This window comes from Schistocerca cancellata, chromosome 3, assembly GCF_023864275.1.
Source record: "Schistocerca cancellata isolate TAMUIC-IGC-003103 chromosome 3, iqSchCanc2.1, whole genome shotgun sequence".
NCBI classification, from domain to species: domain Eukaryota; kingdom Metazoa; phylum Arthropoda; class Insecta; order Orthoptera; family Acrididae; genus Schistocerca; species Schistocerca cancellata.
In genome coordinates this window covers 717,202,330-717,218,166 of record NC_064628.1, presented here as the reverse complement: position 1 = coordinate 717,218,166, position 15,837 = coordinate 717,202,330, and the positions used below count along the sequence as shown (strand labels likewise).

Sequence of the window (15,837 nt, the reverse complement as noted above, 5' to 3'; positions counted from 1 at the left end):
GGCTGCCATCCCCAGCCACATTCGCGTCACCACTTGGCACACGGGCGTACTGTCCTCACCCAGTCGTACATGTAACTCTCTCTTTCACCTTTTTGCAAACCAACCAACCCCATGACCATCCTAGCGTGTTCCTTTAATGCTTCGCACAGCCAGTCGTACCACGGCAAAGGCCAGCTAAATAGAATAGCCGACACACGACCAGTCATGCCAAAGATAAAGAGAAGATGCTATGCTCAGTAATTATTTGTAGCCACCACTCCTTGTATAATGATTGTCCTATATTGCATTTCACTGGATACAGGATTTGTGGCTCCCTAAGCTATAATGACGGTGAACTAAATGGCTTGACACCTGTTTCAGTATCACTTTATCTTGTTAAGGGTATATCATTGTCATAGTACTCCTCATGTATGTTGTCTGCACAGTCCAATGGATCCGACACCACACATTTTTCTTAATACTACTATCAAGATATTAGTGAAGACCACGGATCATCATCCCTTCATTGGAAATTTTGGACTTTCTAAGCAAACCCAGATGGGACATATGATATGTATTTTGTTAACAAAGAATGTTAATGAAGAAATTTTACAAGAAAAATCCGAAAAAGAAGTGATCCTAGAGAATCCCTGACAGCAAGGTTAAGAATGAAGGTGACTACATCCTCTTATTCAATAAGCAAATTTACTCAGATATGCCTGTCATAAATCTCTTCAAGAGAGGTAGTGACCATATGGCAGTTAGGCCAGGATTTATATTAACACTCATCTCGATAGAAACCATATGATGGAAAGGAAGAGCTGACCAATAATAAATAGCTGATAGAGAACTACCAACAGAAAAGTTAAGAGGAATAGATCTGATCGAAAGACAGAAATTACCGGCAGTATTTGAACAGCAGTAATGAAAGCCAGTGCTCTGTAAAAACAGAAAAATCAGAGATTCAGCCTCGAAACGAAATAAAGGCGAAACACCGACAGAAACACATCAAAATATGGAGACCTCTACAAAAACATAAAGGAGGTCATCAGAAGAGATCGCTGAAATGAAAGGCTGATCGAGGAGATCATCAAAATCAAAGTCTTTACTGAAAGAGACAAGATTATAAAAACTATTCAGGACTTCCATTGGAAGCCATACAGTCACTCACTGTCAAGCCAAAACTTGCATAAAAATGACAAGTGGCAAATACTTGTTGTTGTTGTTGTGGTCTTCAGTCCTGAGACTGGTTTGATGCAGCTCTCCATGCTACTCTATCCTGTGCAAGCTTCTTCATCTCCCAGTATCTACTGCAACCTACATCCTTCTGAATCTGCTTAGTGTATTCATCTCTTGGTCTCCCTCTACGATTTTTACCCTCCACACTGCCCTCCAATGCTAAATTTGTGATCCCTTGATGCCTCGAAACATGTCCTACCAACCGATCCCTTCTTCTAGTCAAGTTGTGCCACAAACTTCTCTTCTCCCCAATCCTATTCAATACCTCCTCATTAGTTACGTGATCTACCCACCTTATCTTCAGCATTCTTCTGTAGCACCACATTTCGAAAGCTTCTATTCTCTTCTTGTCCAAACTAGTTATCGTCCATGTTTCACTTCCATACATGGCTACACTCCATACAAATACTTTCAGAAACGACTTCCTGACACTTAAATCTATACTCGATGTTAACAAATTCCTCTTCTTGAGAAACGCTTTCCTTGCCATTGCCAGTCTACATTTTATATCCTCTCTACTTCGACCATCATCGGTTATTTTACTCCCTAAATAGCAAAACTCCTTTACTTCTTTAAGTGTCTCATTTCCTAATCTAATTCCCTCAGCACCACCCGACTTAATTTGACTACATTCCATTATCCTCGTTTTGCTTTTGTTGATGTTCATCTTATATCCTCCTTTCAAGACACTGTCCATTCCGTTCAACTGCTCTTCCAAGTCCTTTGCTGTCTCTGACAAAATTACAATGTCATCGGCGAACCTCAAAGTTTTTACTTCTTCTCCATGAACTTTAATACCTACTCCGAATTTTTCTTTTGTTTCCTTTACTGCTTGCTCAATATACAGATTGAATAACATCGGGGAGAGGCTACAACCCTGTCTTACTCCTTTCCCAACCACTGCTTCCCTTTCATGCCCCTCGACTCTTATAACTGCCGTCTGGTTTCTGTACAAACTGTAAATAGCCTTTCGCTCCCTGTATTTTACCCCTGCCACCTTCAGAATTTGAAAGAGAGTATTCCAGTTAACATTGTCAAAAGCTTTCTCTAAGTCTACAAATGCTAGATACGTAGGTTTGCCTTTTCTTAATCTTTCTTCTAAGATAAGTCGTAAGGTCAGTATTGCCTCACGTGTGCCAACATTTCTACGGAATCCAAACTGATCTTCCCCGAGGTCGGCTTCTATCAGTTTTTCCATTCGTCTGTAAAGAATTCGCTTTAGTATTTTGCAGCTGTGACTTATTAAACTGATAGTTCGGTAATTTTCACATCTGTCAACACCTGTTTTCTTTGGGATTGGAATTATTATATTCTTCTTGAAGTCTGAGGGTATTTCGCCTGTCTCATACATCGTGCTCACCAGATGGTAGAGTTTTTTCATGACTGGCTCTCCTGAGGCCATCAGTAATTCAAATGGAATGTTGTCTACTCCCGGGGCCTTGTTTCGACTCAGGTCTTTCAGTGCTCTGTCAAACTCTTCACGCAGTATCTTATCTCCCATTTCGTCTTCATCTACATCCTCTTCCATTTCCATAATATTGTCCTCAAGTACATCGCCCTTGTATAAACCCTCTATATACTCCTTCCACCTTTCTGCCTTCCCTTCTTTGCTTAGAACTGGGTTGCCATCTGAGCTCTTGATATTCATACAAGTGGTTCTCTTCTCTCCAAAGGTCTCTTTAATTTTCCTGTAGGCAGTATCTATCTTACCCCTAGTGCGACAAGCCTCTACATCCTTACATTTGTCCTCTAGCCATCCCTGCTTAGCCATTTTGCACTTCCTGTCGATATCATTTTTGAGACGTTTGTATTTCTTTTTGCCTGCTTCATTTACTGCATTTTTATATTTTCTCCTTTCATCAATTAAATTCAATATTTCTTCTGTTACCCAAGGATTTCTATTAGCCCTCGTCTTTTTACCTACTTGATCCTCTGCTGCCTTCACTACTTCATCCCTCAGAGCTACCCATTCTTCTTCTACTGTATTTCTTTCCCCCATTCCTGTCAATTGTTCCCTTATGCTCTCCATGAAACTCTCTACAACCTCTGGTTCTTTCAGTTTATCCAGGTCCCATCTCCTTAAATTCCCACCTTTTTGCAGTTTCTTCAGTTTCAATCTACAGTTCATAACCAATAGATTGTGGTCAGAATCCACATCTGCCCCTGGAAACGTCTTACAATTTAAAACCTGGTTCCTAAATCTCTGTCTTACCATTATATAATCTATCTGATACCTTTTAGTATCTCCAGGATTCTTCCAGGTATACAACCTTCTTTTATGATTCTTGAACCAAGTATTGGCTATGATTAAGTTATGCTCTGTGCAAAATTCTACAAGGCGGCTTCCTCTTTCATTCCTTCCCCCCAATCCATATTCACCTACTATGTTTCCTTCTCTCCCTTTTCCTACTAAATACTTATAGAACTGCAATTTCCTGGTTGGACAGCACCTGACGTGAGGTGGTGTGTAGCCAGTGACCACATTACGCCAAGGAAACTCTCGAGTATGAACTTTTCTGATCTTGATGCGGCCATGAGTTTTTGCTATTACAGGTGGGTTAGAAAGTGAAGCAAATTCTCTTTGAAGTTACATCAGACTGATAACTTTAGCATACAGCAGAATGCTATTTAAAGAATTGAAGAAAAAGTGGCTGCAAGGCCGGTGATCAGCAAGGCCAGAGGTCAGGCTTTTTGTCTATGACTGTATATAACTGAACCCTGACTCATGAATATCAATTTTCTCCCATGAAAACTTGCGTTGTACACTTTGGTAGACTCAGCACTATGCATATGTACACAAAACTTTACGTCAGTAATGTACTTGAAGCCCATGGAGCTTCGAACTTTTGAGGTCAGCATCTCCTTAGCCACAGACTACACAGTTCTTCTCTGATGCTGCAAAGCTTTGATTTTATCGTGCTCGGACTATAGATGCGTTGCTTAATAGTCAGCAGCACCACCATCAGTACTGAGCTTGTTAGGTCCTGTCTGTCTCAATGGTATGCGGTTGTCAACTGGAGCTTTCTGTGTGAGCCTTGTAGACAGTCTAGTGGTGGAAGCTGATATCCCACCACTGAGGGTCAGATATCGGCAGTTCTTGGCGACCTATGCAATTAAAATCTGTCAGATCGCAACCTTTCGATGTTATTTGACTCTGTTTCACAACCAGCAGTTCGGACTTAAACTTTCTGGCAGGTTAAAACTGTGTGCTGGACCATTACTCTAACCTGGAATTTCATATCAGTGCACACTCTGCTGTAGAGTGAAAATTCATTCTCGTCGCTGTTCACACTGCTGATGAATCACCCAAAAAATGCATAGACCAACTGAGATACTATTGGAAGCTCTAGGTGAGGACCTCCAACTGCCCCCTTTTGTCTGTGTACAGTTTGCTCTTGCCACCTCTATAGTGTGTACCCTCTCCTATGATTTGTATGGACCTCTTTTATGCCATAAGGAAAATGCTGATGCTGCCATTCTCAGACGACACCTGTTCCATTCTGTTCTCCACTGCTTCACACGTTCAACATGTGTCTGAGAGAGCCATTAACCTGACTACTTCCCTACCCCAGATGCTTGTGGACAATGGGATAGCTGCTAAGAGTCATAGGGAAAAGTGGACGTTATTATAACATTTAAAGCATCTCATTGTTCGCTGGCAGGTGTGGATGTAGGGGAAGTACCTCTCACTGTGATCTGTGCAAAAAGTACAAGACTTGCGGAATGTAGACACACATCAACGAATAGAGCATCTCTCCAAGTTTTTAACTCAGCATACAGGTCAGCACCACTTGTAACACAAGTCAGTGTATGCATATAATGCATTGAAGCCACTGACACAATTTTCCCCGGGAAAGTATGAGAGCAGCCCACTTTGGAAATATGTTCATTGGGTTGCCTATCTACAAGTGTGAACTAGTCTTATGCAACTGTAGAGAGTGGGTGATTTGTCTATGTATTCTGACATACCTCACCCCTAGTAAAAGTACACCACAGCACATATTAAGAATTGTAATGTGTAGCAATGCTCTATCCATTAATATGTCATTTTCTATATGTCCGGTAGTTCTTCACACAGTTATCTTCTGAAACACTGACTGTGTTTATGAGTATAGTGGGTGATGATTTTAAACAGGATGAGAAGCTGTGTCATTACAAGTATTGTCAAATTCAGCATTGATAAAGGAGAACTGTCTTGAAGCAACTTACTTTGATAAAATAATCATTTAACAATGAGAATAAATACCAATTGAATGCACCTCTAGGGTGATAAATAATGTATCTCGTATGCCATATTTCAGCTAGTTGCAAATAGTTCCCACCTTCTTCATATTTAGAAGGGAAGATCAGAAAGTAACGCACAATAATTTTACTGCCAAAAAATTTTATAGGTAACTAATATAAAAAAATCACAAATGGACTTACATAATTTACCTACTTTTCTCTATAGTCGCCAATGTTCTCGACACATTTCTTCCATCATGGTACCAGTTTCAGTATGCAGTGTTCGTAGAAGTTCGATTGGTTGGAGTGTAGCCATCTGTGGATTGCTGATTACACTTTTGCATCTGTCACAAAGCTTTGACCAGCTAGGTATTTCTTCAAGAGACCAAACAGTGCAACGGTACAAGATCTGGACTGTATGGTGGATTATACAGCACTTCCCACCCAAATTTGGCGATTTCCTTATGAACAGGAGCAGTAAGATGGGGGCAAGTATTGTCATGAAGAAGTTTGATACCGTTAGCATTAATGTTGTGGCGTTTGTCACAAAGAGCACTCACAACTTGACTAAAGTTTTCATATAGGCTTCAGCATTCACAGTGGTCAGGTTTTCAGCAAAGTTCACCCGTAACACATCGTGTATATCCCAGAACACTGTCTGAAGCACTTACCTAGCAGCCTGAGCAACTTTCAGTTTTTTTTCGAATTGGGAACCAGAATGTTTCCACTCCATAGAGGCCTGCATGATGTGTAGTGGTATGCCCACGACTCATCACTAGTGACGATTCCTTTCAGAAATTCATGCTCTTCTGCAGCATAATGCTTTAACTGATCCAGGCTTGCCATCATTCACTGACCCTTGTGGTTGCCTGTCAGGTTCTTAGACACCCAGTGAGCACTAATTTTATGAAATTTCAATATTTTATGAATAATATAATACGTGACACTGTAGGAAATGTTGACTGGTGCAATAAGTTTCACAGTTGCACATGCCAGTAATTCAAAAATTGCTGCCTCATTGTCTGTGGGGTTGCAGCTGTTTCTGGCCACCCAGAGTGCGCCGAATCATTTAAGTCCACACAGACCTCTTGGAACAATGCACGCCACCTGGAGATGTTGCTACAGTCCGTACAGTCGTCCTTGTGCATGCCATGCGTGTCCCTGTGAATTTCACTCAGTTTATGAGCTTTGGCCAAAAAATATCGAACTCTGCTTTTCTGCTCTTCACAAGCTGTCGGCAGTAATGTACACACCATGTTTTTTCATAGATCGGGATTCTCTTGTTAGAGCTGCACGTGAAAACAAAATACCCTTGTAGTGCAAATTTCAAACTGTATCATTGTGAAATTTCAATATTTCAGCTGTGATACCAGGGGAGAAAAAAGTTATTGTGCAATACTTTGTTATCCTCCCTTGTTACTGGGGTTGTACCTCACGAACGGGATAGTTTAATATGCCATCAACATAATTTTCTTCAAATGCTGAGCCATAACTCAATATTACTGCACCACAAAGCAATTTTTACTTTATCCATTGCCATTTAGAAAAGATCATTAGATGAAACTCGAAATCAATTTCTTGAATTTCAGAGGATCAGATTCATCAATATCTGTGACTATTTTACCTTGAAGAGTCTTGTCTGTACCACTCAGGAGTCACTTGACTGAGTTAATAAAGTTTCATTTTCTTGATGGTCTCCAATTTCCAACCCTTTTAGCAGTTTGGACCATTGTCAGTCCAGGATATTTTGACTGTTTCTAGAAATCCACATCACAATGGCATTCATTGCTTTTTGTAGCCCTTTTGAGGGTCCATACTTCTGGCCCATACAGGAAAACTGTGAAGACATATGATTTAATTAGCTTGTGAGGTTCCTCCTTGTTGCTCACTTCATTTCTTGTCGATTATGGCTTTTTTCATCATTAACCTTATTAGATGACTGGTTGGGTGTTCATTAAATACAGTGGACTGAAATGCCACTATTGGTTTATTATATCCTTTGCTGAGTGGTGTTGTTAAATTGTTGTAATAAATCATAACATGGAGTTTTATTCAAACTTCAACTTTGATGAAGGCTTGAGTCTTGGACGACATTCCCTACTTGTAAGCTACTGTTAGACATTCTCCTGACACACGACCCTGAAATTTAGTACTCTATTTTTCTTTCTTTTGAATACTTCCTCCAACCAAGCATTCATGATCGACCATGCCTGGAGACTGGACATTAACTACTGCAACACTAGTGCACGCTAAAAAACACTCAACCGTAAAACTCACTGATGAACCGAGAGGTGTTTAACAAAGCATTATCACGACTCACAGAAGTTGTATTCTTTCCCATATAATGCAACAACAATGACTTCATAAGCTGTAGTTTTGTATGCATACTGAAAAGATTTTTTGAAGAGATTTTGTAAAGTCTTCATGTGCCTCTTCAACATGATATTTGATTTCAATTGAATGTGATTTGCCACTTCAGCCTATATTTGTTCTAATTTACCTATCTTATTATTATTTTTTTAACATTACATTCATAACACTGATATATTTTCACAGCAGTATGACTGGAACTTGCCGCATGTTGAAGGATTTTGAAGAAAGGCTGTCTAAATGCGCAGTCGATAAGAATGAAATTGCAGCAGTTCATCTGTTGATGAAGGACTGTTTTACAAATATTTCTGATGGCAATGTACCCACAGAAGCTGACCTGGGACAGTAAGTAACAATAAAACATTACTTCAGAGTGATGTGGCTAGATTTTACAGTAATTACTGTTGATTATGTTAACAACTTTAACGCTTGGTGTGACATGAAGAGAAAAAGAGTAAGTCTTCAGTGATTTGTCATGTAGAAGCATCTTATGATGGAGCCATAATTATTAAAATAGTTTAGTAATTTTGTTATGTAGGTGATTAATAATGAATCCTATTATTCATGTGTCGTGTTAGGTGGCTACACTTAAAATGGAAGTTAGAGTATTTGAAAGACATAATAGGCCTGTAATAAATGTATAGAACTGCTTTGATTAAAAACATTACAGAAACAAATTCTATTTTGTTGTTCAAGTCCAGTGCAAATGAGTACAGAAAACAGTCCTGTTATAGTGGTGTACAGCTTGACACAGTCACATTGATTAGTAAAATACTTCGGCATAATGCTGCAACTGAACTCTACATGCATTATTTCATCACTGAGCTTTTCACTTTCAGGATCTGACACTATGTCTTCAGTTGCAATTCATGTAGGATCCTACATCCTATTTTTTACCTGTGGCAATATGGGAAGTCCACAGCAACATTGTTTCTTGAATTCTACTAGCATTCAGTTTGAGACTTAGCTCACAAGATTATTAATTGCACACCATGATTCAAGATCTCATTCAGCCATATGTTAGAATGTACACAGAATGTTCCATCAATGGTGTGCAGATGCTGTTTGAAGTGATCGTTGTATTAAGTTGGAATCTACATACCAGTCTTTGAATGCAGGCCCCTATTGTGACCAGAACTGAGGTTTGAATCTTCCTACACGTTGGTCAGGGGGCCTGAAGATGGGGTAATAGACCGCCAAAACTGAAAGCCCAATAAAATAACAGTTTCGAAGTTACAGATAGACAGCTGAAAGGTATTTGATTTGACATTCTATAGTGAACTGTCAGGGTTCCCATCTCTGAAAAGATGGACATACAAAGGCTGTTCAGTCTAAAGCTGTTTAATAACGTGTGTTCACACTGAGGCAATGTATGATATTGTTCATTGTAATAAAGGTCTTGTGATGCAGTACTTATTGGTGCGGTATTTGTGTTCCCACTGGGATGATACAGTCTGCAATACAATACACGATGCGACCTGCATTATGACAAACAAGACAGGACAAGTTGTGTTTCAGGCTCAGTTGCAACCTTGAGTTCTTCTGTTTTGGCTTATCGATATTTAAAGCTCTAACAACTGAAAAAGAAAGGAAATGCTGAGTGCACCTGTGCAACGCTATTAATGTGAAACATAGTTTGGCAATGGCTCCTTGTGAACGCTCTCAACATGAACCAAATTCTGCAGAGTGAATACAGAACAGTTTCCACTTTTTAGAGCAACTAGTATCAACTGAAAAGCAGGACACAAATTTTTGGCTTGCTATTTCTCCTGCTGAGAAACTACTGATTACAATAAGATAAGTTAGTGAAAATGTGATCATTACATTAAAAATGCCACTATGAAGAATTTATTTTTAATAAGGCCACATACTGTGGTACTTAACTCAGTGAACTACATATATAGGTAATGAGTACGATTTGAAAAGCTGCAACTGTTCAGTGAGTTATGGTAGAATATGATTCAGATTCACATGTACGTATAAGGAACATTGCCGGATCTGATGTAAATAAGCCACCATTGATGTTGTAGAATTAGTGGCAAATTCTGTGTATGAATAGACAATGTTGTGTTAGAAATGGAAGAAGCCCATGATGATGTTGACGAAAATTACACATCTTCTTCTTGGTTTCATCTAGCTGCTCATTCAACAGCAGCAGAAATTTTGCAGTTAGAGCTCTTCCCTGCCTGTCACTAGGTTTTGTGAGGTCTGTGAGCATGGACTGAAAAAACATCCACTCAGACTCATCAGCCGATGACTCCTAGAATCTTTTCATCTCAGTAAAAAATACAAAAAGACTTTGCATTTCTGTCGTGGCTTCAGGTTCCTTGCACCATACCTTGTGGTGGAATCTGTTTGTTGTTGTGGTCTTCAGTCCTGAGACTGGTTTGATGCAGCTCTCCATGCTACTCTATCCTGTGCAAGCTTCTTCATCTCCCAGTATCTACTGCAACCTACATCCTTCTGAATCTGCTTAGTGTATTCATCTCTTGGTCTCCCTCTACGATTTTTACCCTCCACACTGCCCTCCAATGCTAAATTTGTGATCCCTTGATGCCTCGAAACATGTCCTACCAACCGATCCCTTCTTCTAGTCAAGTTGTGCCACAAACTTCTCTTCTCCCCAATCCTATTCAATACCTCCTCATTAGTTACGTGATCTACCCACCTTATCTTCAGCATTCTTCTGTAGCACCACATTTCGAAAGCTTCTATTCTCTTCTTGTCCAAACTAGTTATCGTCCATGTTTCACTTCCATACATGGCTACACTCCATACAAATACTTTCAGAAACGACTTCCTGACACTTAAATCTATACTCGATGTTAACAAATTCCTCTTCTTGAGAAATGCTTTCCTTGCCATTGCCAGTCTACATTTTATATCCTCTCTACTTCGACCATCATCGGTTATTTTACTCCCTAAATAGCAAAACTCCTTTACTACTTTAAGTGTCTCATTTCCTAATCTAATTCCCTCAGCATCACCCGACTTAATTTGACTACATTCCATTATCCTCGTTTTGCTTTTGTTGATGTTCATCTTATATCCTCCTTTCAAGATACCATCCATTCCGTTCAACTGCTCTTCCAAGTCCTTTGCTGTCTCTGACAGAATTACAATGTCATCGGCGAACCTCAAAGTTTTTACTTCTTCTCCTTGAATTTTAATACCTACTCCGAATTTTTCTTTTGTTTCCTTTACTGCTTGCTCAATATACAGATTGAATAACATCGGGGAGAGGCTACAACCCTGTCTTACTCCTTTCCCAACCACTGCTTCCCTTTCATGCCCCTCGACTCTTATAACTGCCATCTGGTTTCTGTACAAACTGTAAATACCCTTTCACTCCCTGTATTTTACCCCTGCCACCTTCAGAATTTGAAAGAGAGTATTCGAGTTAACATTGTCAAAAGCTTTCTCTAAGTCTACAAATGCTAGAAACGTAGGTTTGCCTTTTCTTAATCTTTCTTCTAAGATAAGTCGTAAGGTCAGTATTGCCTCACGTGTTCCAACATTTCTACCGAATCCAAACTGATCTTCCCCGAGGTCGGCTTCTACCAGTTTTTCCATTCGTCTGTAAAGAATTCGCTTTAGTATTTTGCAGCTGTGACTTATTAAACTGATAGTTCGGTAATTTTCACATCTGTCACCACCTGCTTTCTTTGGGATTGGAATTATTATATTCTTCTTGAAGTCTGAGGGTATTTCGCCTGTCTCGTACATCGTGCTCACCAGATGGTAGAGTTTTGTCATGACTGGCTCTCCCGAGGCCATCAGTAGTTCATATGGAATGTTGTCTACTCCCGGGGCCTTGTTTCGACTCAGGTCTTTCAGTGCTCTGTCAAACTCTTCACGCAGTATCTTATCTCCCATTTCGTCTTCATCTACATCCTCTTCCATTTCCATAATATTGTCCTCAAGTACATCGCCCTTGTATAAACCCTCTATATACTCCTTCCACCTTTCTGCCTTCCCTTCTTTGCTTAGAACTGGGTTGCCATCTGAGCTCTTGATATTCATACAAGTGGTTCTCTTCTCTCCAAAGGTCTCTTTAATTTTCCTGTAGGCAGTATCTATCTTACCCCTAGTGAGACAAGCCTCTACATCCTTACATTTGTCCTCTAGCCATCCCTGCTTAGCCATTTTGCACTTCCTGTCGATATCATTTTTGAGACGTTTGTATTTCTTTTTGCCTGCTTCATTTACTGCATTTTTATATTTTCTCCTTTCATCAATTAAATTCAATATTTCTTCTGTTACCCAAGGATTTCTATTAGCCCTCGTCTTTTTACCTACTTGATCCTCTGCTGCCTTCACTACTTCATCCCTCAGAGCTACCCATTCTTCTTCTACTGTATTTCTTTCCCCCATTCCTGTCAATTGTTCCCTTATGCTCTCCCTGAAACTCTCTACAACCTCTGGTTCTTTCAGTTTATCCAGGTCCCATCTCCTTAAATTCCCACCTTTTTGCAGTTTCTTCAGTTTCAATCTGCAGTTCATAACCAATAGATTGTGGTCAGAATCCACATCTGCCCCAGGAAATGTCTTACAATTTAAAACCTGGTTCCTAAATCTCTGTCTTACCATTATATGATCTATCTGATACCTTTTAGTATCTCCAGGATTCTTCTAGGTATACAACCTTCTTTTATGATTCTTGAACCAAGTGTTGGCTATGATTAAGTTATGCTCTGTGCAAAATTCTACAAGGCGGCTTCCTCTTTCATTCCTTCCCCCCAATCCATATTCACCTACTATGTTTCCTTCTCTCCCTTTTCCTACTGACGAATTCCAGTCACCCATGACTATTAAATTTTCGTCTCCCTTTACCACCTGAATAATTTCTTTTATCTCGTCATACATTTCATCTATTTCTTCATCATCTGCAGAGGTAGTTGGCATATAAACTTGTATTACTGTAGTAGGCATGGGCTTTGTGTCTATCTTGGCCACAATAATGCGTTCACTATGCTGTTTGTAGTAGCTAACCCGCACTCCTATTTTTTTGTTCATTATTAAACCTACTCCTGCATTACCCCTATTTGATTTTGTATTTATAACCCTGTAATCACCTGACCAAAAGTCTTGTTCCTCCTGCCACCGAACTTCACTAATTCCCACTATATCTAACTTTAACCTATTCATTTCCCTTTTTAAATTTTCTAATCTACCTGCCCGATTAAGGGATCTGGCATTCCACACTCCGATCCGTAGAACGCCAGTTTTCTTTCTCCTGATAACGACGTCCTCCTGAGTAGTCCCCGCCCGGAGATCTGAATGGGGGACTATTTTACCTCCGGAATATTTTACCCAAGAGGACGCCATCATCATTTAATCATACAGTAGAGCTGCATGTCCTCGGGAAAAATTACGGCTGTAGTTTTCCCTTGCTTTCAGCCGTTCGCAGTACCAGCACAGCAAGGCCGTTTTGGTTAATGTTACAAGCCCAGATCAGTCAATCGTCCAGACTGTTGCCCTTGCAACTACTGAAAAGGCTGCTGCCCCTCTTCAGGAACCACATGTTTGTCTGGCCTCTCAACAGATACCCCTCCGTTGTGGTTGCATCTACGGTACGGCCATCTGTATCGCTGAGGCACGCAAGCCTACCCACCAACGGCAAGGTCCATGGTTCATGGGGGGGGGGGGGGGGGGGTGGAATCTATTTATGTACATGTACAATTTCTCCCACCAACACGAAGTGAACAAGGAAAACCATAGCTAGGTGATTTAGTGGTTAGGACTCTGGAGTTGCACCCATGGTAGTGACTGTTGAAATTCTCATCTGGCCAACCAGATTTAGATTTCCATGGTTCCTCTAAATCACTCAAAGCAAATCCCTGGATGTTTTCTTTGTTAAGCAAAAGGATCATTTCTTTCTCCGTTCAGAGCTTGCACTGCGATGGGACATTAAATACTAAAGTTCCCAGTGACTCAAAACATATCCATTGGACATGGGATGGATTCAATTATATATTAATGTTGCAATGTTGTTTGTGCTGCTGCTAAGGAGGTGCACACTGACAGGTAAGTTAGGTCATTATTGTGCTATATAAAGCTAATTAAATACAAAGGTGTAAAATATATCACCTTTAGTCAACCGGTTTGTATTCCAATAAACTTAAAAGCTGTGTGTGTGTGTGTGTGTGTGTGTGTGTGTGTGTGTGTGTGTGTGAGAGAGAGAGAGAGAGAGAGAGAGAGAGAGAGAGAGAGAGAGAGAGAGAGAGAGACAGACACAATCAGATATAGTTTATAGTGTGTTTTCTTTTGTTTCCGGTGGGAGATCCTGAAAGCCGAAGAAACAAATGGCGGAACTTTTGAAGATGATTCTCTATATTTATGTAATGATGCTGCAGTTATAGAAATGGAAATTAAATTAGTGAAAGAAGAAAGAGATGAAAATCTTGAAGTGTATGATGAAATAGAGTGGTCTTTGAAGTAAGAAATATTCAAACATATGGTCTACCGTAACTTTTTTATTCTTTGAATTATTTCTTAAATTGCTTATCTTTTCATGTTATTGGTCACTGCTTAGCAACTAATACAGTACTATGGTACATATTAGCTTCTGCTAAACTCTAATTGTAAAAGCCTATGGTCATGTATGTTTTAGTTACTGTAATTAAAATTCTTTTATTACTCGGATGAAAAACTGTTATAACACGAGCACCGGAATAGAGCAACAGTGTTATTCATTTCTTAATTCTCAGTGGTTATCTATGCGGTAGTTTCTATAACATAGCATTGTACGCAGTTGTCTCACATTTTTGAAAGTAATACACTGTTTCGTATCTGTTTCTTTATCTGCATCTTTGATGTCCCCAGCACCAAATCTGGGAAGCATCATCTCAGGGTGAAGTGTTACATGCGATTTAGGCAAACGACATTTCACACTCTTTGTGTAGTATGAGGAAAGATGATCATGACAGAATAAAAATGTTCAAATGTGTGTGAAATCTTATGGGACTTAACTGCTAAGGTCATCAGTCCCTAAGCTTACACCAGGAACGGCAAAGAACGCGGCACGTGTGCCGAGGTTTCACACGCGTGCGGATCGCTCCCTTCTGACATCACACGTCCCCCACTACCACACCAGATGACTGCGCGCGCATGCGTGGAACTACGAACACGCCGCACGCGACAGTGCATTCGCGTAAGGAACACTGCCCTGCTAGCATGTGGCTTAGTTTCATATTATGACATTTGATAATATTAAACTCTGTACAACACATCATGTTGAGCAATACTGAATCTTTGTTGGCTGTTCGTACACCTACAGAAAAATAACAATAATGCTGGGTTTGAAACTGCATTACACCAACAATATCATGCTTCTAACACCGTCACTCGTAAAATTCTTACATTTGAGCTGAGATATAGAAACAGACTTGAAAGTAGTCTACAGCATGCAGTATGATGTGGAATAAGTGATTCCAACTACATGTGAAACAAGCAAATTTTATATTCTGGAACTACTGTACAAAATTTGCAATAACTACAATCCTCAACAAAACATATGACAAATACAACAAAATTATCACCATCAATTTAATTATTTTTGGTTCACTGTGGACAGAATAAAGTATGCATCCGGTACTAACTGATGGTACACGGACAAAAGCAGACAGTTTCTCATATTTTCGTCACTCAGATTGCCACGTTGTCCTGACTCATTTAGTTTCATAATCGAAATAAAACTTTCGCACACGTATGTCGATCCAAACACTGATGTACCTTTTGCAGCCTCATTGCGGAGACGGGGAACTCTTCCCGAGGAAAACCTTCGTAAAATTGCTGGACAGTTTTTACGTAAAAAAATTTGTCCTTTAAACGGGAATTACACTGCAGATCGATCAATTTGCAAATGCACTGGAGTACTTTCAACTGAAACGGCAAAGGGTCTAGAAAATAGTTCAAAAACAGATGTCCGACTGGCAGTGTCCTGAAAATGTTTACAAAATTGTGCCTGTAGTTCCTCCAACACAGAAACGAATTCGTCAGAAGTTGCGTTCTCTCTGACTTTAA

At 39.9% G+C, this 15,837-nt stretch overlaps 1 protein-coding gene across 3 annotated transcripts in view; it reads left to right on the top strand.

The window, feature by feature from the left end:
* The window catches only part of LOC126175727 (uncharacterized), a 140,206-nt gene that overhangs the window by 47,880 nt on the left and 76,489 nt on the right, over positions 1-15,837 (top strand). Inside the window, exons 3-4 of one of the 3 annotated variants that reach the window (XM_049922665.1) lie at positions 7,999-8,159; positions 14,091-14,250. In XM_049922665.1, the coding sequence (XP_049778622.1) occupies positions 7,999-8,159; positions 14,091-14,250 (321 nt within the window). Of the gene's footprint in view, positions 1-7,998; positions 8,160-14,068; positions 14,251-15,837 lie in introns of those variants that run through there. The other 2 variants (XM_049922667.1, XM_049922666.1) reach the window with 2 other exon arrangements.